The sequence below is a fragment of the Onychomys torridus genome, chromosome 5 (assembly GCF_903995425.1).
Source record: "Onychomys torridus chromosome 5, mOncTor1.1, whole genome shotgun sequence".
Classification (NCBI taxonomy): Eukaryota; Metazoa; Chordata; class Mammalia; order Rodentia; family Cricetidae; genus Onychomys; species Onychomys torridus.
The window spans coordinates 96,398,778-96,423,265 of NC_050447.1; the positions used below are offsets into that span (position 1 = coordinate 96,398,778).

The 24,488-nt window shown below is 44.0% G+C and overlaps 1 protein-coding gene across 1 annotated transcript; it reads left to right on the top strand.

Annotated features, from left to right (window-relative positions):
• Positions 1-1,008: 1,008 nt before the first annotated feature.
• Positions 1,009-9,917, top strand: Zscan12 (zinc finger and SCAN domain containing 12). Its single transcript, XM_036189093.1, is given in 5 exon segments — positions 1,009-2,238; positions 6,446-6,590; positions 8,132-8,735; positions 8,737-8,896; positions 8,898-9,917. Coding segments are annotated over 5 exon segments (1,584 nt in total). The 5' UTR covers positions 1,009-1,833; the 3' UTR covers positions 9,168-9,917.
• Positions 9,918-24,488: the final 14,571 nt, after the last annotated feature.

The following is a 24,488-nucleotide window of genomic DNA, read 5'->3' on the forward strand; positions in this document are numbered from 1 at the left end:
ATGTACTAATATGTCACCTAGTTCCACCAATCCAAGGCTGTTTCAGAGAGCTATAACCTACCTCACATTTCCACCAATTATCTTTTAAAGTTGCCTTGATTTATTTTGTTCTGGTAACCTAAATCCAAGTTCCTGAGCCATGGTCCACACATATTTTGCTCCATAATAAACTCTTACCATCTTTCAGAACTTACATTTTTTTATCATCTTCCCCATGTGCTAGTACTAGCTCCCTAAGAATGGGATGAGATTTTTTTCCCCCTTCATAACAGAGTACGCGATAAGACCATTAATCATTATTCTTTTTTCAGAGGGTTCTTGATTCTTCTCCATTTTAATTTTAAAATATTTTTTAATTCTAGAAAAATGTTTATTGGGATATCATATTTAAGGAGTATTCAATACTTTGTTGAGTTTTCCTACCCAAGAAAAGCAAATTGCTATTTATGTTCATATTTGGCCTTTTAAAGAGTGTTTTAAAGTTTCTCCGAAGTAAATGTGGCACATTTCTTGGTCTTGAGTATTTTTTATTGTTGTTTTTGTAGCTGTGGCTTTTTCATTCACGATCGTATACATGATTTTAGTGTTGTTTATATCCTTTTAGTATATTTTCCCTATTGGCCATCGTGGCTTTTCAAATTTATGAGCATATTACCAGTATAAAAAAGGAATCATTGAAAAGGCCACTCAAACCCCGCAGTTCGGGTTTGAGGAGACCATGCACGCTGAGGAAGCGTAGCTGAGTCGGGAAGGGTCCGGGAGAACGTCTTACTGAAGCATCACTCATCTCAGAGATTCCGAAACACAAACTCGAAACCGGGCAAGGATGGGAATTCTCTACTTCCGGATTGGCTCAGTACGCTCAGATAGGAAAAAAATTAAAATTAAAATTAAAAACAAAACAAACAAAAAAACCAACTCAGCCTTCCCGCGCAGGCGCGCGAGGAGGAAACCATAGAGTAGAACGCCGCGGCTCGATAGAGTGGCCCTGGCAGTGCGCACGTCTAGCGTCCGCTCCACCGTTCCAGCCTTCGTGGCGGTCCGGGATAGCTTCCGGTTCCTGCGCCGTCCTGATTCCCCATCTCTGCGCACGAGCGCCGCGGTGAGCGAGCTGCTGCTCCCGGCTGGCGGGAGGGCCTGGGTGGCGGCCTGGACTGCGATCTTAAAAAGATGGCTGGAGCTGGGGGGGAAGGCCACCCGGAGCGCAGTGTGGCCGCCTGGGGCCCAGAGCCGGCGGGGACCTAGGAGCGCTGCAGACCTAGATTTACAGTCAGAGAGCTGGAGGGCAGAAGGACAGAATCACCTCTAACCTTTAACCTTTATGATTGATTAAGTCCCGGCAAAAGCCAATTCTATGTATATGATTTTATTCCACTAGGCATGAGGTATTGTGAAAAATTTCAAAAGCAGAAAGTCGTGGTAAGTGTCTACTCCTCGACTGGTTCACCTATTTTTGTGATACTGGTATTGAACCTCTCGCATGGTAGGCAGCACTTACTCTTCCCCAATGGCATCTACTCTTCTGAAGTTTTTATTTCAGTTAGTTGTGTTTTACTTTGGGAATAAATGGAGATAAGTTTCTTACCTTACTCCCAGAAGTCCTGAAACAGCTTGGCACCCTTTCCACTTTTGTCTATTTTTGTTAAAGTACTTATATTTCTACCGAGAACAGGAAATTTAACTGGAGGGCAGGCTTTCAACTATCACACTTAAATTCTTAAAATATGCAGTATTTACTTATGACAGTTTATGTTAATAATGATGGCTTATTCCTTAGGTTCACTCCATAAAGGAGTTATTACTTGAGACACTTGTAAATCTTTTGTATAAGCTATGATGGCATCTACTGGTGATAAGGAGATCTGTAAGAACCAGGATGGAGTTTTGAAAATAAATATGGAGGAAGAGTGTAAGTATAGCACCAGACAAGATTGGAGCTTACAAAAGAACACTTACAACAGAGAAGTCTTCCGGAAGTGCTTCCGACAGTTTTGCTACCAGGAAACATCTGGACCCCGGGAGGCTTTGAGCCGACTCCGAGAACTTTGCTGTCAGTGGCTGAGACCCGAGACCCACACCAAAGAACAGATCCTGGAGTTGCTTGTGCTGGAGCAGTTCTTGACCATCCTGCCTAGGGAGCTACAGGCTTGGGTGCAGGAGCAGAACCTGGAGAATGGGGAGGAAGTAGTGACTGTGCTGGAGGATTTAGAGAGAGAGCTTGATGAACTAGGATACCGGGTAAGAAAAAAAAAAAAGGTTTCTGCTTCCTAAAATTAACTGTGGATTTGTAGGCCGTAGTGAATTATACCATTATTTCACAAAGCATATTGACACTTAGGTGGATCCAATTTACAGCCCCTTTGAGTTTGTATGTTACAAGCCTTGAGCTTATAATCTTCACATCTCACCTCCTTACAGGTATGTACCACCACTCCAGTCTGGTCTTAGCTTCTTTTCTTCAGAGAGATTGTATAGTTCTGTGCTAAGCTACAAAATTCTGTCTGATGAATATGCTGCTTGGTTCAAAAACACAAGATTTATACTACAGAGAGAAGCTATCAGAAGATAGTAGGACGCGGTATTAGAGAGATGATGGTAATAAGGTGGAAAACAAACTCTTGCAGGCCAGAAGAGGGCACCAGATCTCATTACAGATGGTTGTGAGCCACTATGTGGGTGCTGGGAATTGAACTCAGGACCTCTGGAAGAGCAGTCAGTGCTCTTAACCTCTGAGCCATCTCTCCAACCTGGAAAATAGCCTCTTGTAAAGGGTATTGTGTAATATAAAACAAATAAATAAGGTTTTTCTGCCAGACAGGAGCACATGCTTGTCAACTAGCTCTGAGAAGGTGTGGAAGCAGGTGGGTTGAGAGTTTGAGATCAATTTGGGCGACATAGCAAGACCCTGTCTCAAAAATACCAAGAACTGGAGATGTAAATCAATGCTAGAGGGCTTGCTTAGTATGTGCAAGGTCCTGTGATTCAGCCCTAGTACTGTGATAGCTGTTCACATGGTGATGGGGCTGTTAATATTCCCTAGTAGAAATACTGGGGAGGATACCACCTGTTAATCCCTTCCCCTACCCCCAAGCTGTTAGCAGCAGAACTCCAATTTTGCAAATTTGATGAATTCCTCACCAGTGCTAGGGTGGGACTTTTCACCCTGGTGTGTGTGTGTGTAAGAAACCCTTCACCTGGACTGTAAGCAAGCTCAAGAAACTCATTGATTGGTCAAGGTTAGACTTAGATGGGCTCTTTATTTGGTCAATGCCCTCTCTGGGGTGAATAGAAGTTTACTCAACTCTCTCCAGGAAAAGTCATACAATATAAATCCACTACCCTGATTCTGCATTAAACAGTTTTAAAAAAAAATGGGAAAATCAGAGTCACTATCTTGAATGAATGAGATGTGGGAGCAGAATGGAAAGCTGGATGGGAGGGCCAGCATGGGCAATGCATATCTGAGGCATAGAAAGCCCATTTGTGTTAGAAAGGTGAAGTTTGTGTAGAAAAGTTGAGGTACAGAGTTCATGACCTTGACCATCAACCTCTCAGTTTAAATTTTCTTCTAATACAAAGGCTTTTTAAAAAACCTTTTCTCCACAGTCTAAGTGAGCTATAAAAATCATGTAAAGGAGGCAGAAGAGAGAATCATACCTTTGTTATTTTTGTCTTAACTATGAGAAGACTGGTTTTCAACCAGTGGTGATTTCTAGCCAAAGAGGGTATTTGGCAATTTCTTAGAAAAATTTTGGCTGTTATAACTGAGGAGGGCAGATAGGATTCTACACATCTTACAGCATACAAGCCAGCTTCAGATAGCAATAAATGATCTTACTGAGAGTGTGTCAGAAGAGCTAAACTTATGAGATCTCATTATAAAGACCATGGACCTAGCCTCCCTTTTCTGTTTCCTCTTTGCTATCTGCTCTGCCTCGCTTCCCCCTCCCCCACTCCGCCAGGCCCAGCTTCTCCCTTCTGTCCCCTCTTTCTAATAAAGCCCATTCTAACTCTGGTAACCATGGCCCGTGACTATTCAGCCAACCAACCAGCACGGTTCATCCTTTCAGACTGAGGAGTTGGTGAGGATCACAATAGAGCTGGAGTCCGAGGATCATTAAGTATACCCAGGCGGTAAGGAACAGTGACATTCCAAAGAATCCACCTGGACAGGTCAGCGAGCTCCAGAGCCAGCTTGAATTCACCTGGACAGCACCTTGTCAGTTGGCTCCACAGCAGCAGACAACAATCCTCCAGGATACCCTGTTACCTCAGAAGTCCCCTCCCCTACCCCCCCAAGAGCCAACCGATGCCCACCAAGTCAGTAGAAGCAGCTTTCGGGAGACACAGCACCCCATTCCTGTTCACCCACCTTTTTTTATAATAAGCAATGAATCTGGAATGTGAGAATTCCTGGCCACTCCCCTAGCTACATAACTGTACATGTGCAGTTCAGTAATCAAGCAAGGGGCCTTACATCCTACATAATAGGTGATCGTGTAATTTGCATGCAGTGTGATCATGCAATCTATGTGTATGTATGGCGTTGCTCCATAAGTCCATATGCGCATGTGCATGGGAATCGATAAGAAGCGGATCACAGACTCCTCCCTCTTCTTCCCACCTCTCTCTGCACATGTCTTCCACATGCTGGTCACACTCTCTTCTAATAAACTCTGACAGTGGGGAAAAAAAAGAGTATGGACCTGTGAAATAAAAGAAATGCTAAGCTGGCATTTGGTTATAAAATAGATGGGAGAGAGAAAAGGAGCTTGTGCCAAAAAGTTTGAAACAGCATCATGAAATCCTGGCTACAAAGAACAGGGTGTGACTTAGATAGGAATTGAGTGGGAATGATGACAGATAGGATCTATAAAGAAGGCCAGATATTGTGGCTCATGGCTGTAGTCCCAGGTCAGTCAGTATAGTCTTTGTCTTTTAAGCACAAAGATAAGAGTTTGATCCCCCAAATCCACCTAGAAACTGCTGGGCATGGTGGCACACGTCTTCAATCCCAGTGCTGGCAAGGTGGAGAAAGGCTGTTCCCTGGGGTTCATTGGCCTGTCAACCCATCCTGCTTGCAGTTCAGGCCAGTGACAGACCTTGTCTCAAAAAGTAAGTAGACTGTTCTAGAGGGCTCACTGGCAAGCTACTCTAGTCCTCAGTGAGAGACATTGTCTTTTAAACAAAAGTGGATAACACTTGAAAGCGATACCTGAGGTTGTCCTCTGATACACACACACACACACACACACACACACACACACACACACACACACACACACAAAGAAGAAAGAGAAATTAATCTCAGTAGTCAGGTAGAGAGGCCAAAAGGTCAGCAGATTAAAGGCAGCCTAGGTTTCGTTCTGACAGGGACGTTCTGTGTCAGTGGAGACGCCCTGACTGAGGACTCTGTTGTGGGTTGTGCACTAAGGTTTTGAAGCTTGTAAGAGAACTCTGATAAAGACACTTCTAGCAGTTAAGACTATAGGTGGCCATTCTGCAGCTATGTAGTACCAGTTCTGTGTCACACACCATCAAAAGTAGTTGGAATGCAGCAGTGAACATCATATACAATCTTATGTAGATGCTAGTCTACTGAGAAGAGATAGAGGAAAAAAGATTCCATGTATGTAACAAGGTGTTCGATGTTGATAAATCTGCTAAAACAATAGAGAAAAAGAGAAGTGAAGGGGTTGAGGGTTGTGGCATTCAGTAGACAGGCCACAGAGCATGCAAGCAGAGGACATGCTAACTACATGGACCTTAAGTGTTGCCAGTGTGCGTAGGGTAGAGAAGATGAAAGAACTGAAGAAGTGACGTCATATAAAGACTTGCAGGCCATTATAAAGAATTTAGATTTTATAGATGGAAAGTCAGTGCCTAGCTTTGAGTAGGAGAGACATATAAAGTAGATTTTTTAAATAATGACTCTGGTTGCTATACTTGGCAGTTCTGTAGTGGTGGTAGTGAGGCTCATACATAGGTCTAAGTAAAATTAGTGGAAATCATTTTAGGAAGCTGAACCTATTAACTAGACAGTTGGAAGTCACGTGATGTAGATACTGGAAACCCCAAATCCCAGTCCTCTGAAGAGCAGCAAATGTCCTAAACATTGAACGTTTCTCCAGCCCCTTCTTCCTAAATCCTTTTCTCCTCCTTTCTGCCTTCTTCGAATCTCTCCTTCCACCTCCTTCCACTTCATTCTCTGAGCATTAGACGAAGATGTAAAAATAGCAGAGAATCAACACAGTTTGGCTGTAGTGGGGAAAGGAAGGTGTCCGGAGAGGGTGATGTTTTAAAATGACCTTGGAAAATGAGTGGGATGGAGGCCGGCTGATTGCTCTGAAAAAGGTCATTTCAGGCTTGAGCAGGCCAGGCGCCAGCGCTGGGAACACTGTAGTCTTGTTCGCTGTTATTAGAGTATTTCTCTCATTTCCCTCAGGCTCCAATACAAACTGAAGAACAGAAAATATTTTTGCAGGAGCTGAAGCCTTTAGGGGCAGAGCTAGAACCCAGTGCGTCCCTTGGGCTTGTGAAAGCCAAGCCGAGGTGTGAAGCTGCAGAATGTGAAGCCCGAGAGGAGCAAGGTAAAGGAGAAAGGAGCAGGGCTGAGGCAGGGCTGAGGGCTGGTTTGTGCTTCCCATTGTTTTTCTCATTAGAGTCAGGAGGGCCTGTCCAGAAACCTGATGCTCGTGTGTAGATGTCCAGACATCCCGGTTTGTCACTTTAGTTAATTTCCCTCCCTCCCTCCTTCAAACCCAGAACCTCATGCATACCAGACAAGCCCTGGATCTCTCTAAGGCACATCCATTAGTACTTTTCCAAATGCTGTCTTTATTTGTTTAGGTTTACTTAATTTCATTCTTCTGATAGTTGTAATTCTTTATTCTGACTTCTGCTATTTGTAGACTTGGACCTACTAAAAAGTATTTTTGTCTTCTACCTGGACTGTATCCTTAGTCCTTTTAGTAACTAAGTTTTTGCTCCATGCTGCCTGCAGCTACCGGACAGTCTGAGAGAAAAACTATTTACTATGAGTGAAGGACAGTAAAGAGGACATGACAGAAATCTTAAAGGTGGTGAACAGATGGAAACTTGCTGCTTTCCTCATCTCTGCTTCCTCTGATCTTTAGTTTTTAATAGGTGAACTGTCCTATGGTTTTAAAAGAAGGATTTATAAAAATTATCCAATGAAACTTTCCTGTGCCATTGATTCATCTCGTCTCCTTCCCCAGCTCTGAAGCAACTTGTCACTGTTTTTGGTTTCTTATGTGTCCTTCAGAGACTTTTTATAATAAACATTTTCTTCTCCTTTAGGCTATGATGGTAGACTCTTGCATTATTTCTTAACAGCTGCTTAGTATTAAGAAATATAGATAAGCCATGAAGCAGGTTAGCCAGCTGCTACTGATGACATTTGTCTTTGGTGTTTTGTTATAACAAATAGTGCTGTAGTAAATAACTAGCATAGATTTCTATCTGTACACTATGTGTCAAAAGTTATGTACTGTTAGAATTTCAGTAGATATCATGAAATTGCTTTCCATAACAATTTGGATAAATTCACACCAGCAATTTGCATACCCATTTTGTGAGTACAGTGTAATACCAAACTAACAGGGTAAATCCAGTGAGTGAAAAATTATACCTTGGGCTGACAAGATGGCTCAGCAGGTACTGCTGTGCAAAGCTGACCACCTGAGCTTATCCCAGAATCCACAGTAGGCGAGAATTAACTTCCAAACGTTGTCCTTTGACTTCCACACAAGTGGCATGACATGTGGACACTCACACATAAAATAATAAAACATTTTAAAAAATTGTATCTGTGCTGTTTAACTCATTTGCCTGATTATGGAGCAGTGTCTCTCCCTGTGGGCACTGTCTGTCTCCTCTTTGGGAAACTAGTTTCCCTTTGCCTAGTTTTTGGTGAGTTATTATCTCCTTACTCATTTTTGGAGTGCTTTATGTACAGTTGACTCATCTTACATCCTAATGCAGTTTTATAGTTTGTAGTAGGAACTCTGAGGTTATGTGACTTTCATTTGAATAATTTTCTGTTGCTGATTTCATAAGCTACCATTTACTTCCACTGGAGAGTGGGTGACTTGCAGGCTCCTTTTTGTAGTTTCAGGTGTGGAGACTGGAAATGAGTCCAGGAATGTAACTCTAAAGCAAGACCTTTGGGAAGGAACGGAAGTGGAACAGAATACTTCAAGCAGATTAGCAAAAGAGGCACTGCAGTGTGAGAAAACCCATGACCTTGGAGAAGAGCCTTCTCGAGCTCCTAGTAATAAAAATGGGGTACATTTGCCTGGGAACTCAGACCATGCTGAACACCAGAACATCTGTCCAGGGCGGAAACTGCATAGATGTGATGACTGTGGAAAATCTTTCAGTCAGCACTCACGCCTCACAGAACATAAAAGGGTCCACACTGGAGACCGGCCCTACAAATGTCAAGAATGTGGGAAAACTTTCCGATGGAGGACTGTGCTTGCTCGGCACAAGGTGGTCCACACTGGAGAGAAACCATACAAGTGTAATGAATGTGGCAGGGCCTTTGGCCAGTGGTCAGCTCTTAACCAACATCAGAGACTTCACTCAGGAGAAAAGCACTACCACTGTAATGAATGTGGCAAGGCCTTTTGCCAGAAAGCAGGCCTCTTTCACCATCTCAAGAGCCACAAAAGAAATAGACCCTATTAGTGTCTTCAGTGTAAAAAAGTTTTAATTGCCATTTCACACTGGTGCAAAACCCTGTGAGTGCAATGAGTGTGGGAAAGCTTTTGTTTTTAACTCATCTCTTGTTGCCCATCAGGAAACACACCACAAGGAGAAACCCTTCACTCAAAGTGGTCTTACTCAGCATCAGAGAAACCTCACCAGGGAGAAGGAAGCCTTACGTGTGTGATATCTGAGGGAAAGCTTTTGTTCACAACTGAAGTCTTACAGAACATGAGCAAATTCATACTGGAGAGAGAGTCTATAAATGTGCTGAGTGTGGGAAGGCCTTTACTCAAAGGTCAGTCCTCACGAAACATCAGGGAACGCACGCTGGGCTGAAACCCCACAAATGTGATGAGTGTAAGAATGCCTTCCCAGGAAGCACTGGCTTCATTCAGCATCAGGGGTCCACACTGGGGAGAACCCTACAAATGTGAGACCGTGGCAAGACCTTCAGACGGAGGATTCGTAACAGAAGTGGCCCCTGTAAGTGTAAGGAGTGTGGGAAATTGTTGGGGCAGACTCAACTCCTGTTCACCATCAGACTACTCACAAAGGAGCAAAAACTGTTTCTGTGTGCTGACTACAGGGAGGCCATCTCACGGAGTGCAGGACGATGAGAGATGTTTGTAATGCTTTGTGGTAACACTTCAGCTGTCGGTACTATTAGAAGACCATAAATGTCTGATGAGCACCCACTGTGTACTGTTCATTGTATCGGGGCAATGAAGGAAAGAGTCTATTACCAGCCTGGGATGTGAACATCTGCCATAGTTAATTGAAAAGACTAGTTAAAAAGAAGGACAGTGGAATTGATGCTCAGGGTGTTTAGAGTTAAAATAGGAGAGAGTAAGTATTATAAATTCTGAAGAACAGATTATTTGTACACCTGGTCAGGGAAGAGTTCCTGAAAGATTATTGAAAATAAGAGTATGATGGATAGATTTGGAAGGCAGAAGGGAGAAACACATGTAGGTAAAACAGGTGAGCAGAAGCAAGAACGTGGGAAGTTTGGAAACGTCAGTGAGGTAACTAGCCATCCTGCTAGAGAGTTAAGTGCTCGACTGGTGGGTATTAGTTGGAAGTAGCTTGGGGCTCGAGCAGGAGAGCTGTAATGCCAGCCATGCTCACCAGCACTGGTAGTGCTTCGCCACCTCTCATCTGTCTCTAAAACACCTCTAAGTATATTTTAGGAATAATGTATACTGGTTGTACATGCTTGTCTATCCCAGTACTTGTGATGCTGAGGCAGGAGGATTAGGAGTTCAATGCTATCTTTGGTTACTTAGGGAGTTCAAGGCCAGACTGAGCTACATGAGACCTCAAGAGACAGAAAACAGGATACTAGGGGCTGGAGAGGTGGCTCAGCAGGTAAGAGCACATGTTGCTCTTGCAGAGGACCCAGGTGTGGTTCCCAGCACCCACATGGTGGGTGACTCAAAACCACCCATAACTCCAGTTCCAGGGTATCTAGTGCCACCTTCTGACCTCTGGGCACAAGGCACACAGGTAGTACACACACACACACACACACACACACACACACACACACACACACGTAGGCAAAACACTCCTACACAGAGACACCAAGTTTTTGTGTCTGGCTTCTAGACGTGTCTATTAACGCCTGTGATATCACAACATGGGTGGACATCAGCATCACTTGTGGTGCCATGTATTTAAAATGCCTGTATGCACTGAATGAGGCCCTAGGTTCAATCCCTAAAGCTTTGAAGGTTTGCCTGGGCATGGTAATATAGTCCCAGCCTCTCAGAAGGCTGAGGCAGGATGGCTTGAGCCTAAAGTTTGAGGCCATCCTTGACAACATAGTAAGAACCTGTTTCTAACTAATAAGTGCTGTGCTTGAGTCCTACAAAATGCTCATTATGCCTGGGGTGTTACTATGAATCATAAATAGATTCTCAGAACATTTGTCCCCAGCTCTGGAGTGGACACCATCAGGGCCTAAAACTATGGTTTTGGTGTGGTCCTTCCATCATTTCACATTTAAATGTACTAAGGAGGGGGAGGGCTAGAGAGATGGCTCAGCGGTAGTTAAGAGAACTGGCTGCTTTTCTGGAGGATGCAGGCCAGATTTCCAGCACCACTTGGCAGCTCACAGCCACTGTAACTCCAGGTGCTGGGGATCTAATGTACCCCTCCAACCTCCACAAGTACCAGGCACACAGACGTGCATGCAGACAAAATACACATAATAAAGACATTTAAAGGCTCCCAGGGGTCCCCTGAATATAAGGCCTGTGCCTTTAAAACAATAAAATGTTAGGCCTTTTTGTTTGCCTGTCCCGTCACTACCATGTTTTATTTATATTCTTGAGAACTGGTTTTGGTTTGCATACCTTACCGAGTGCCTAGAAGATGGTGCCGCTGTACCACCAGGAGGCTACCACTACCCTGTGTTCTGAGCCCAAATAGCTGCTTTGGCTGAGAATTTATGGTGGATATATTAGGGAGCAGTCAAGTGGCTCCTGTATCATTTTTAATAACTATTAATGTAGTTGGAAGATTTCCCATGTCCTGGCCGGTGGTTGGGACAAATCTCTCCCACTCCTGTGCCCCAAGTAAACACACAGAGGCTTATATTAATGAAAACTGCTCGGCCATTAGCTCAGGCTTACGACTGACTAGCTCTTACACTTAAACTCAGCCCATTTCTGTTAATCTATATGTTGCCACATTTTCTGAGGCTTTGCCTGTGTGCCATTACATGCTGCTCCCTGGATGGCAGGCTGGCGTCTCCTCACTCAGCCTTCCTCTTCCTAGAACTCTCCTTGTCTGCTTATCCCCCCTATACTTCCTGCCTGGCTACTGACCAATCACCGTTTTATTAAACCAGTGTACAAAAGTGTTATCCCACAGCATACTAAGGTAGCCCATTATTTTATCCTTTTCTTCCTTAGTACAGCAAACTTGATGTTTATATCCCAGCACATCTCCAGTCCCTCCTCCCTTCTGTCCAGCTGTCAGTGGATTTCAGGTCGTGCATAGGCACAAAAGGGAAAGGAGAAAGAATAATAATCCCACTCCTTAGTCCCCCTCCTGATGAAAATAAGACTTCCATTCCCCAGTGCCTCTTAGCAGAAGAGCATCGCCGGGTTGGGAACTGAGCCCCTAGCCATGGGAACACACTCTCGCATAGAAATGACAATGGCTTTAGTTTTGCAGTTTATGTTTCTTGTGTATCAGATTGGCTTTTGGTGTTGGAGCTAGCACAACATTTTTAAAGTTACATTTGTTTATTTTGTATGTGTTTGGGTGATATGCTATGGCATATGTGTGGAAATAGAGGATGATTTGGAAGAGTCGGTTCTTCCACCTTGGCTCAAGCTTAGGCTATCAGGCTTGGCAGCAAATGTCTTTACAGCTGAGACATCGTCTTGCCAGCTTTTTCATGACTGAAAAGACATTCTGTTCACAACAGAGAAGCAGATGAGCTGTTGAGAAGTAACTCATTCAGCTGGGCCCGGTGGGAACTACTGAGGAGGCTGATTCAGGAAGATGGAAAATTTAAAGCCAGCCTGGGTGACTTAGACCTTGTCTCAAAAAGGAAAAAGTTGAAAAGAAAGAAAAGGGCTGAGGCTAGCTCAGTGTTGGAGTCCTTTCTAAGTGTGTAGAAGGCTCCACATTAAATGTCCAGTACTGAAAGCTAAAACTAACTGGCTACTGCACCGAGCTTTCCCCACAACCGTCAGAGCTGCAGAGTAAGGCAGAGGCAAGTGAGCTTAGCAAAACCTGCTTTTTCATCAGCACACAGAATCCCAGATTAAGCCAGAGAACTGTGTATCTGCAGCCTCTTCTCTATTGAGCTTACCCCACCTCCTGCTAATGTCAGGGAAACTCTTTTGAGGATACCTCCTTACCAGGTTGATGCTGTTGGTACTTCTCATCTACTCAGAGTTCACAGATGTGCTGCTATCCAAATGAAAGTTAACTGCGTGGTGACCAGAGCTGCCTTGCTTGCTGGAATGCAGCCTGTGGAACCGCTTTCCATTCCTGAGTCTTCACCGTTTCCTACTTTGCTTACCATGCGCCATCATTACACAAATGTTCTCCCAGTTGCTTTTCTGCACACACCATTCAGTATAAATCCTGAAGATTTAGTATAAACAGACCATGAGCGAAGACCGGAACAATGGGACATGTTGGTTATACAGAGATATAATTGGTAACTTGTTTAAATGTAGGAGCTTTGTTCTGGCTTCTTGTGCTTAAGAATCCACAGTACCACAAAGGAGGGGCATGAAATTTCCACATATGCACCAAAAGAGATCAGACTCAAAAACAGAATAGAAGGTGGCTAAGGAGAGCCAGACTGGCACCCCAGAAACTGTGGGCCAGACGGAGGACATGACAGATGTGAAGTGTGTGATGGGGTGCAGCAGTACATGCCACAGTGGGCAGCAAGTGCCTCGCGATGGCCACAAGGACACTTGGTTGTAGTTCTGTAGCCCAGGGTGGTCTCGGATTTCTGACAGCCCCCTGCCTCAGCCTTTGAAGAGCTAGGATTACAGGTATGAGCTGTGGACCTGATTCCCTTTGTGTCTTAGTGTAGATTTTGAAATGCACAATAGGAAGCAGGGAGGGATGGGAGAACAAAGTGGGCCCAAGGTTTCAGTAATGCAGTCAGTAATTCAACAGTTAAGCGGAAGTAACTGCTCAGGTCGCCTGGCTCCTTGTTTTATCATGAATTCACATTAAGAGATTTCATGGTAAAACAGAGTACATGAGTGAATGGGCAGAGCTGAGTCTCTGAGGCAGTGGGAAGATGTAATTTTAAACACAAGCTGAGACTGGATTCTGCTTGCTCAAAGTCACACAGTGCATGGCAGGGTCAGGTTGGAACACAAGCATCCATGTTCCAAAGCATATACTTTGAAGTTCTTACACACAGTGCTTATTTCAGTTGGACAAACCATGCATCGCAGTCATATGTGGGGCCTTGCATGATTTTCTGTAGAGAGTTTTCAACTCCTTTTAGTCTAAGTAGGAAAGCCCAGACCTTGGTCCAAACACCTCAGTACTCTGGTATCATCGTCTTTCTATAGTGAGTCTTGTGTGATGTGGCCAGTGTCCCACAACCCAGTGGTAATCTGGACAGTGAAGATTTGCAGAAGACGTCCTACCTCAAAAGTGAGCTCTCATTTAAGACTCAGCCTTCATCCTGAAGCCGTAATTCCGACTCTGCCTGTCTATCAAGAAGCAGGGATGTCTGAGTGTCTTCTCAATACAAATCATCTTTAGAAAGCTGTCCCAGGTGGTGTCGACTCAGCATACCTGTTAGCGAGGATTCTTCTTCAGGTTATTTTATATTGTAGCACTCACTAGAAAAGGGGAAATGGTGATGCATAACTTTCCCCCAGCACCCAGGAGCCCGAGGCATGAGGATCATTTGAACTCCGGAGTGTGAGACTAGTTCCCCCCCAAAGCAGGATGGTAGACAGTGTATGTTCTGTAAAATGGCCCCTGGGAAGCCACAATTCTGGAACTGCTTGCTTCGTCCTGGATTTGTTCCCTGGCATGAAAAGAACATTTCCATTTGCTCCAGTTTCACCTCTCAGAGGTCAGAAGGTGCTCTGTTAATTCTGGAGGCCACAAGTTCTAGAGCAGTGTCTCCTCCCTGGGATAACCATTTGCTAACTTTTAGTTAAAGCTCTCTCCAGCTTTTATCCCTTATTGGAAAGTTCTCATACTACAACCTCTCCAAAAACCCATTTTTCTAGCTTTTTGTATCTCTTCCAAATGTTCCTCAGAATGATTGGTAAGTCACCCTGGCATATTCTTGTAGATATATAGTGTTTCTGTATATCTTGTATAAACAGTTCCTATTTGTGAATGTTCGTAGCACCCCATTTTACGTGAGTACTTTGATTGACTCCTCAGCTTACTTCTTAGGAGCATCATTGAGAACCTTTCGTGTTCCTTTGACTGCAGAGGGACTCTTCGTACACACCACGACTCTGTGACTCTGAAGCCGTTGAGTCCAGCCTCTCGGAACCGTCATTATGATTCTGTCACTGTTAGCCATCCTAAGTAGAGGATTCCTTAGTAGAGGCTGTTTTCGTTTCAATCTCTATTACTCCACTCTAAACTTAGTGTACATCTCATCAATTAATTAAAGGGAAAACTTATAGGTTGGGGATTTAGCTCAGTGGTAGAGCACTTGCCTAGCAAGCACAAGGCCCTGGGTTCGGTCCTCAGCTCCAAAAGAAAAGAAAAGGGAAAACTTATTTTAGGGACAGTTTCTTTGTGTAGCCCTGGCTGTCCTGGAACTCACTATGTAGACCAGGCTGGCCTTGAATCCAGAGATCAAGCTACTTCTGCCTCCCAAGTGCTGGGATTAAAGGTGTGTACCACCACTGCCCAGCAAGAAAAACTAGTGTGTGTGTGTGTGTGTGTGTGTGTGTGTGTGTGTGTGTGTGTACACACTTGCCATGGTGCAATTGTGGTCAAGGACATTTCTGTAAAAGCCGTTATCTCCATCCATTTACATGGGTTCTGGGTGTTAAACTCAGGTCATCAGGCATGTACAGCAAGTGTTTTGCCTGCCGAGCCATCTCAGGTTCATTTGTATCTAGTACCTTATTTGAATTGTAGATTTAGGAGCAGGAGCAAGACACCTGAGAGACTACAACAGTCAAATCTCTTCATTTCCCCCAAATTTTTCCTCAGTCCTTTAAGAACTTGGCTTCTAAAAACATGACCAAGATTTAAATCTCAGTTTATATAACTGAATGCGTTTGGTGAAGCCATTTAACTTCTGTGTTTCAGCTTTCTCACGGGTAAATATGATAGAATCTGCAGTTACCTGGATTAAATGACTTATATAAAAGTGCGTAACACATGAATACATTGTAACTACTGTTGGTTTTTATTGACTCTGGGCTTTCCAATGTGCTGGTTCTAGACAGTTCACCCCAGACCAGATGTCATCCATAACCATGCTGTCAGCTCCTCAGGACTGCTGGCTAATCCACCCAGTCCTGGGATAAAATTTCCCGCCAACATCATTTACTTGGGTATCTTGGCAACAAAATCACCCACGCCAAAAAAGGAGAGAGCTAGCAGTCCACAGGTCTGACCATTTGACTGTGGAGACATTTTGAAGTTTTGGAACTGAAAGGGCCTCCCCATGTAAAGGATGGATCTTGTTGACCTTGGGGTTAACCTAGTGGCTCAGTGGCACTACCCATTGAAGGTGGGTATAGCTAACGACTGAAAGGAAAACACCTTCAGAAACCCAAAGAATAAAGTAGTTGGAGACCTAGAACTGCGGGCCCTTAGGCTTCAGTGGCAAACCTTTAGGGGCGATGGTGGTGTACAGGCTCATGGGCAGTGGATTGGATTTGATCTAGCTCTTCAGGTAGGGCTCTGAGACTTTATGGTTAAAAGCTGTCAGGGGAACGATGGTGTTCAAAGTCTCAGGATACCAGCTGTTGAGAAAAAGGTCTGGCATCCTAGCTTGGTAATAGGAAAGCTGGATTTGTTTGGGGAAATGTGATTCACCTGATGGGGGTGGAAGACAGGGGACAAAGAATCCACTGAACAGTTATCCGAGTGGATTTATTGGAGTCTTCACATCACTAGTCAGTTAGTGCAATGTGGGAGTCCCTACTTCCATGACTGAATTCGCAGTACTTGGTTTGCATGGAGGGTAGGCAGGTACCTAGCACCGAGTTCCACTCCCAGACCTTGTGCTCTTTACCTGTTTGCTGCTGTGAACTTATTTCTGCTGTTCTCTTCACTGTCACTTGTATGAGACTCTATTAACATTTAAAAAATAATAGGCTAGCCGGGAGACAGTGGTGCACACCTTTAATCCCAGCACTCGGGTGTCAGAGCCAGGCAGATCTCTGTGAGTTTGAGGCCAGCCTGGTCTACAGAGCGAGATCCAGGACAGGCTCCAAAACTACCCAGAGAAACCCTGTCTCAAAAAACCAAATAAATAAATAAATAAATAAATAAATAAATAAATAAATAAATAAACTAGCGGCTGGATCACTTAGGGCTCTAGCGAAAGGCTCTGGAAGGCACAGAAACCAACAAGACTGAACTTTGGGATCCCTTGTGTGGGGTGCTGTTCCCAAGCCTGGGTTTCCTATGTGCCTCGGGAGCCTCCTCTCTGTTGAGAGTTTGTTTGCTCTTCATTCTAGTCGATATTCAGCTTCACATTGGTTTTCCTATCCCAATGTCATGTCGTTGCCTTTAGGTCTCAGGATAAGATGGAAGTAGAAATGTTGCAGACACACATAGGCCCCTAGAATCAAGCTTTTCGTATCCACTCGAAGACCCCCACCATAGAGTCACTCTAGGTGGTTAAGAGCACTGGTTGCTCTTGCAGGGGACCAGCACCCACATAGAGGCTCACAACAGCCTGTATGTAACTTCACTTTAGGGAGATCCTGTGCCCTCTTCTAGCATACGTGAGTGCTACATAAATTGTGGTTCACAGGTGCAGTGTCAGTGCAGACCACGTGAGTGCCACGTAAGCTGTGGCTCACAGATGCATCACCACATAAGAGCCATGTAAGCTGTGGTTCACAGGTACAGTGTCATTGCAGAACACATAAGAGCTATATAAATTGTGGTTCACAGGTGCAGTGTCAGTGCAGACCATGTGAGTGCCACGTAAGCTGTGGCTCACAGACGCTACAGCTGAGTTAACTCAGTTATTGTATTTAAAAAATGTTTTATGTGTCTAAGTGTTTGCCCCTATATATATATATATCTGTGCACCACAGGTGTGCCTGGTGCCTGTAGAGATTAGAAGAAGGCATCTAATCCCCTAGAACTAGAGTTACTAGTGGTTGTGAGCTGCAGTGTGAGTACTGGGAGCAGAATCCTGGTTCTCTGCAAGAGCAACAACAAGTGCTCTTAACTACTGAGCCACGGTGACTCTACTCCCTAGTTATCATATTTTTTTAAGATTTATTTATTTATTTATTATGTATATAGCATGTATGTCTGCAGGCCAGTAGAGGGCGCCAGATCTCATTACAGATGGTTGTGAGCCACCATGTGGGTGCTGGAAACTGAACTCAGGACCTCTGGAAGAGCAGTCAGTGTTCTTAACCTCTGAACCATCTCTCCAGCCCTAGTTATCATTTTTGTTTGTTTGCTTTTGTTTTTCGAGACAGGGTTTTTCTGTGTAGCTTTGTGCCTTTTCTTGGAACTCACTTGGTAGTCCAGGCTGGCCTCGAACTTACAGAGATCTGCTTGGCTCTGCTTCCCCAGTGCTGGGATTAAAAGTGTGTGCCACCTCCGCCCGGCTAGTTATCATATTTTTAAAAAAGATTTTTAAAATGTGTGTGTGTGTGTAAGTGTACTCGTGCATTTGGGTATCAATGGAGGCTAGAGGAGCTGGAGTTACAGGTGGTTGTGAGCCTCTCAAAGTGGGTGCTGGGAAATGAACTCGAGTCCTCTGTAAGAGTAGCAAGAACACAGCTGTTGTGGTCTCCAGCCCCACCCCCAGTCACCGTGTTTTCAGTTCTCGAAAGTCCCGATTGGAGTTTTCTGGTGGAGACTTTTTCCTCTGAAGACTTTTTTCAAATACTTTAAAATACTCCCTTAAACATTTTCATTTTAAATTCCTGAGTCTTTTTGTTTGTCTCTTTAAAAAGATGTATTTATCTATTTATTTTACTTTATGCATATATGTGAGGTCTGCATGTATGTCTCTAGTGCCCACAGAGGTCAGAAAAGGGCCTTGGGTCCCCTAAAACTGGAGTTGTCAAACCTGAGTCCTCTGCAAGAGCAGCAAGTGCTTTTCATCACTGAGCCTTCTCTCCAGTCTCTGTTTTTGTCTTTTGGAAAAGGATCTTACGTACTGTGGGCTGGCTGCCAATCTGGTATGTAATTGAGGGTGACCACCACACCCAGCTTCAAGTCGTGGAATACAGGTTGTTTTTTGTTGGTTTGTTTTCTCCTTGTTCTTAAAGTATCTAGAACTGACTTAGCTCAGTGGTAGAATACTTGCCTAATACAAGACCCTAAATTCAATCCCCAGTGTTACAAAGAAGTAAACAAAAAAAGGTATCCTGAATGCTACAATAGTTTGGATATTATTTCACTTTTCTGCTTCAGTAGACTTCCTCTATATATCACTCTCAATGATCAACAGACCTGCTGGACAGAAAACCAGTAATGATATGGGAGTGAAGAATGCTATCAATCTTTCAGGAAATATACATAAAAGATTAGTAAAGATATGTCGGTCCATACTACAAAAAAAAAAAAAAATCAACAGGAATTAAAAAATCACAGTTGCCGGGCAGTGGTGGTGCATGCCTTTAATCCCAGCACTCAGGAAGCAGAGCCAGGTGGATCTCTGTGAGTTTGAGGCCAGCCTGATCTACAGAGCAAGATCCAGCACAGACATCAAAACTACACAGAGAAACCCTGTCTCAAAAACAAAACAAAATCACAGTGGAATTGCTGCAGGCCACAGGAATATATCATAAGAACTCAGCTGGTTATGGCAAAGTCATTACCTGGAGGGATCAAGGAATTCCTCCAGAGGAAGCCAAATTCCAAGGAGCTTTTGGTGTTATTTGGCTTGTTATATATCAGCTGTCTTCTGTTATGAAAATCATGTGTGCCTTCATAGTTTTCCCAATTGACTTTTCCCTAAGAAGGGCTAACAGTGTGGACTGATCACTCCCTGGACATATACATTCCAGGTATTTGGAGAACAGTCTCAAAAAAGGCTTTCTCTGCAATCAGATATCTCCCTTAGCCACTTTCAAGGACTAGCAGTAATAACAGCCCACATGCAAGTCTCCTGATTCAAGGCAAATTCCACAAGGAGACACCGCCTAGGTCAGGTGGACATTAAGTAATAGTTTTACACAACTTAGCTTGGACCCTCCCTTCTTACAGTCTTACTAACTTTATAGACCTCTAACTCCTTACCTAACCACTTCTAGAAATATTCAGATAACCCTCTGCACTAACAGCTATGTTCAGCCAGAACCCCAGTTCAAGCCTCCCTGTAATTATCATCATTGGCAGCATCCGGCCAGGTCCATCCCCAGATGGAGGAAAGTACCTTATCAGAGATACCTCTGTACTCTCTAAGAACAGACTTAAGCATCCAGGCTACCTGTTTGAGAAGGCCTGGCGGATGTGCCAATTAAGCTTAACTTCCTCCTTTCCCAAATCTTACCTCCAGTTCCAGATCTCCCTTTAACTATCACCGAGGCATCTACCTGTACACAGGTTGCCTAGCAACTGAGCACACCTTCCCCTACCCTGCAGAAAAATGGCAGATAGCTTGGACAGATAGGAGCCACAGGAAAAAAAGAAGGCAGTTTTATTTTCTCCCATTGATCTAGCAACTTATAGATTCTTAACATTTTCTACTAATCACGTTTAAGACTGTAGTTGAACACATAAGATGCCTCTTCTTACCCGAATTTAGCCTTTAGTTAGTTCATTTCCCCATTGGTCACTTCCCTTTGGGGTTGCAAATGATAATTAATGGTTATTGCCTCTCTATGTGATTCTTATCACCCCTCCGTTTGACCCTGGAAGCCTGGATTTGCACTGCCAAGGGATTACTGCTTGTAAGTGTATGTATACCAGAATTCCAGGGCACGGGAGGATGGAGAAGAGAAAAGAGAATGGAAGACTAGATGGGTAAGAACTGGAGAGGAACAAACTGAGATGGGGAAGAACTAGATTGAAGGGCTAGAAGAGAGTACTAGATGAATGAGATGGAAGATGAGGAAGAGCCAGATGGGGAAGTCCTAGCTGGGTAAGAACAATATGAAAAGGACCTAGATGAAGCAGAATTAAGACGAGAGAATTAAGATAGAACTTAGAGGGAGCAATAGATAAGTATAGAGAGAAATCAGGCAAGAAAGGAGCTAGGCACGAGAACAGAACTGAAGCTGTGTGCATAGGATGTTATGCCAGAGGAATTAAAGCACATGGACCATAGAGCTCGGTGTGCTGAGATTCTATTTCCCCAAAATAGTCCTCGCTGTTAGTAGTTCTCTCTCCTGAGCCCCTGGGATGTATAATATTAAGGCTGGTCCCTATAATATTATACAAGATGGAATGAAATTACAGAAAAAATGCACAACCCATAAGCATTTATAAGCTGAGCAGAATACTTCTAAGTAATGCCCAAGTCAAGGAAAAGGTCACATACCACAAATATTCTTAAAATAACTTAAAATGCAATGAATTGCAATATGTGAGGCAAAGCTAAAGAAAGCTGGGAGTGGAGCTAGTCAGCAGGATGGCTCACTGGGTAGAAAGCATTTGCCACCAGGCCTGACCACCTGAGTTTGAATCCCAGAACCCACATGGTGGAAGGGAAAAATCTGAATCCCTCAAGTTGCCCTTTGATTTCCACACAAATGTGCTGTAGCACATGTGCACACATATCCACAAGCAAAATGCTATCTTAATTATTTGTTTAATGTATTTGTTTGTTTGTTTGTTTAGTGTGTGTAGGTGTAGGTTATATGTGGGTCAGTGCAGTTGCCCAGGGAGGCAGGAGGAAGGGGCACCAGATCCCCTGGAGCTAGAGTTACAGAGAGCTGTGAGCTGCCTTAGGTGGTTGCTAGGAATTGAACTTAGGTCCTCTGAACAGCAGTAGACACTCTTAACCACTAAGCCATATCTCCAGCCCCAAAACTTTGAGAAAAAATGCTGAGAGAGACAATAGAACACTGAACATTTATGTCAGAAAAGAACAGACTCAAATCAAAAAGTTCCTTCCTCAATAAACAAAATGACTAAGAGCAAAATAAATGCCAGGCAGCACAGAGGTTGAAATGACAAATATTTTTGAACCTGTCTCTGACTGAATGCTTGTATCTAGACTATAAAAGAACTCACCAAATAACTGTTAACAATTCATTTAGGTATAAACAAAAGCTATAAACATACTTCATAGCTGGAGTGTATGCTCAACCAATTGTCGTTTTCTGGATCATTCATACCCATTTCCCTTCCACCTTCACATACTGCCTTAACTTTTTCCTCTTTGCTAGTTTTTTCCCCAACCACTTATCAGCTGAGTTCATAATAGAAAGAAAGAAAGAAGAAAGGGAGAGAGAGAGAGAGAGAGAGAGAGAGAGAGAGAGAGAGAGAGAGAGAGAGAGAGAGAGAGAGAGAGAGAGAGAGAGAGAGAGAGAGAGAGAGAGAGAGATTTGTGCAATCACAGGGTCATACAGCAACTGTCAGGAGAGGAAGCTGTGTCCTTGTCGGCAATGTAGACAACGCAGATCAGGAGTCATGTGGAGCTGGTGTTCCTGCAGAGTTGCCCAGAGCATCACAGAGCCCTTTAAAGTGCCTGGGGTTGGATCAGTGGACAGTAAGAGATCCAGGGTCACAGGATCACATCCATACCAACAAGCACAGATGTGCACTAACGTTCAATTTAAATAGGAAGCCAGATGTGTATGCTTGTCATCACAACACTTGGGAGGCTGAGACTGGTGGATTGCAAGTTCAAAGGCAGCTTGATCTATACTGCAGATCCTGTCTCAAAAGAAAACAAACTAAGACATCGGGCAACTGAAGTCATTCTACGTTCAGTGAGTTAACCTCCAAACAGGAAAATATACTGTTGGATCAAGTCTCTTCATATCCTGGAGCATACCAGTGAAATATAGGCACAACCGAAGGAAAACACTTCTCCCCCTTCCCCACCAGTTAGCCAAGACTATGTTCTACCATATCTCAGGGAAATGTCGCATGCCTTTACCTGTATGTCTGTACTCTTTTTCCAGCTACTGTCCCTTGTTTGGCATCAAATTTGTGAGAGAAAAGCTGATATTAAGTTAGAAAGGAAACAGCCCTGTGGGTTGAAAGTTAACCTAGAGTGAAAACTGAAATCTCCTTTTGTCCCCTTACAGTACATTAAGTTCTCTAGAGGGAGGAGGGATGGAGGGAGAGAATTATAAAAAGACTGGCTTACACAGTAGGGGGCTGGATAATTAAGAAATGATTTATACACTGGAGGGAAAGAGAACCAGCTCCCAGTCTAGGAGGCTGGGTGCCTCACTAGTTTCAACTCAGCCAGGAATCAGCTACATCAAAAGGTTGAAGAGTTGATGTCAATGACAGATAAAGTCACGGTAGCCATTTGAAAGAGAAACGTCACCCAGAGGCTCAGGTATTTGGACACTTGGTCCCCAGCTGGTGGCTGTCTTAGTTATTTCTCTATTGATGCTATAAAACACCGTGACCAAGGCAACTTCTAGAAGGAAGCACTTGTTTTGGATTTACAGCTCAGAGGGATAAGTGTCTGTTACCATCATGGTGGAGAACTCTGGCAGCGAGCACCAGGTATGGTGGCAGAACAGCTGAGAGCTGCTATCATGAACCACAAGCAGGAAATGGTTATGCCCTGACCGCGGGGGGGCCCCCAAAAGACCACCACAGAGACCAAATCCCTCATGGAAAAGCAAAGTGCCTTTATTCTCTTCAAGCTTTGAGCTTGGTCTCTGTCTGTCTGACACACTGGTGAGAGCAGAGAGCCCTGAGCTCAGGTGGGGCAGAGTTTTAATCACAGCAGAGGTTAGGGTGAGAGGATTTCCAGGGTTCAGGACCTTAATTGACTGACAGTTGTCTAGGGGTACCTGTAAAACAAAAACAGGTGTGTGCTAGACTCAGAGACATCTGGCCACCTTATCCAATGGTTGGAATGTTTGGGATGTCAGGTACTTCCTCATCCCTGGGTGGATCCCTGGGTGGTGTCAGCTTAAGGCTGTTCCTGGATCTGGGAAAGTAAGCCTGTCACAGAAACAAGTGAACAAAATAGCCCAAGTCTTTAAGCTCTACCCCCACACCCACAACATGCAGCGACATACTTCTTTCAGCAAAGCCATATTTCCTGAGCCTCCCCAGCTAGCTACCAACTGAGCAATAAGGATTAAATGCATGACCAAGGGGGACATCTCATTCAAACCGCCACAGTGAACTGCTGGGAAGGTTGTGGGACCTCTAGGAGGTGGAGTCTTGCTGGAGGAAATACATCACTGGAGGTGGATTTTGAGAGTGTGTAGCCCTGCCTGTTGTGTTTTGTTTGTGTTCTAACAAAGCTTGCCTGAGGATCAGAGGATGGAGCTAGCCGCTAGTTTACCATTGAGGTCTGGAGGTCTGTACAGACAGGAGACAGGAAGTGATATGGCTGGGCAGAGAGAGGAAGTGATAAGGTGGGTGGAGTCATGAGCTCGGCCCCTTTTCCGTCGTAGGAGTTGGAGAGGTAAGAGGTGACTGTGGCTGCTCCTTTGCTTCTCTGCTCTTTCAGCTTTTACCCTGATATCTGACTCCAGGTTTTTATTATTAAGACCAATTATGATTGTGCTATACTGCCTCATTTAGAGTTCACTCTGTTTCATTCGTGTGTTTGAAGATGTGATCTCTCAGCTTCCTGAACCAGCTGACTGCTCTTACACCTTTCCCAACATTATGGACTTTGCCTTTGGAACTGTAAGCCATGTAAACTCTCTTTCATTTATGCAAAGGAATATTACTCAGCCATTAAAAATGAAACGAAATTCTCATTGGAAGGAACTAGAAAATAATCCTGAGTGAGGTAATTCAGACCCAGAAAGACAAATATGGTATGTATTTACTGAGCTGTGGATATTAGCTGTTAAGTCATTGTTAAGCAAAGTTCAGTCCACATAACCATAGAGGTTAGGTAGAGAGTGAGAAGCTGGAGGTGGGTCTCCCTAGGAAGAGGAAATAGAATAGATATGGATAGACAGGGTTGGGAG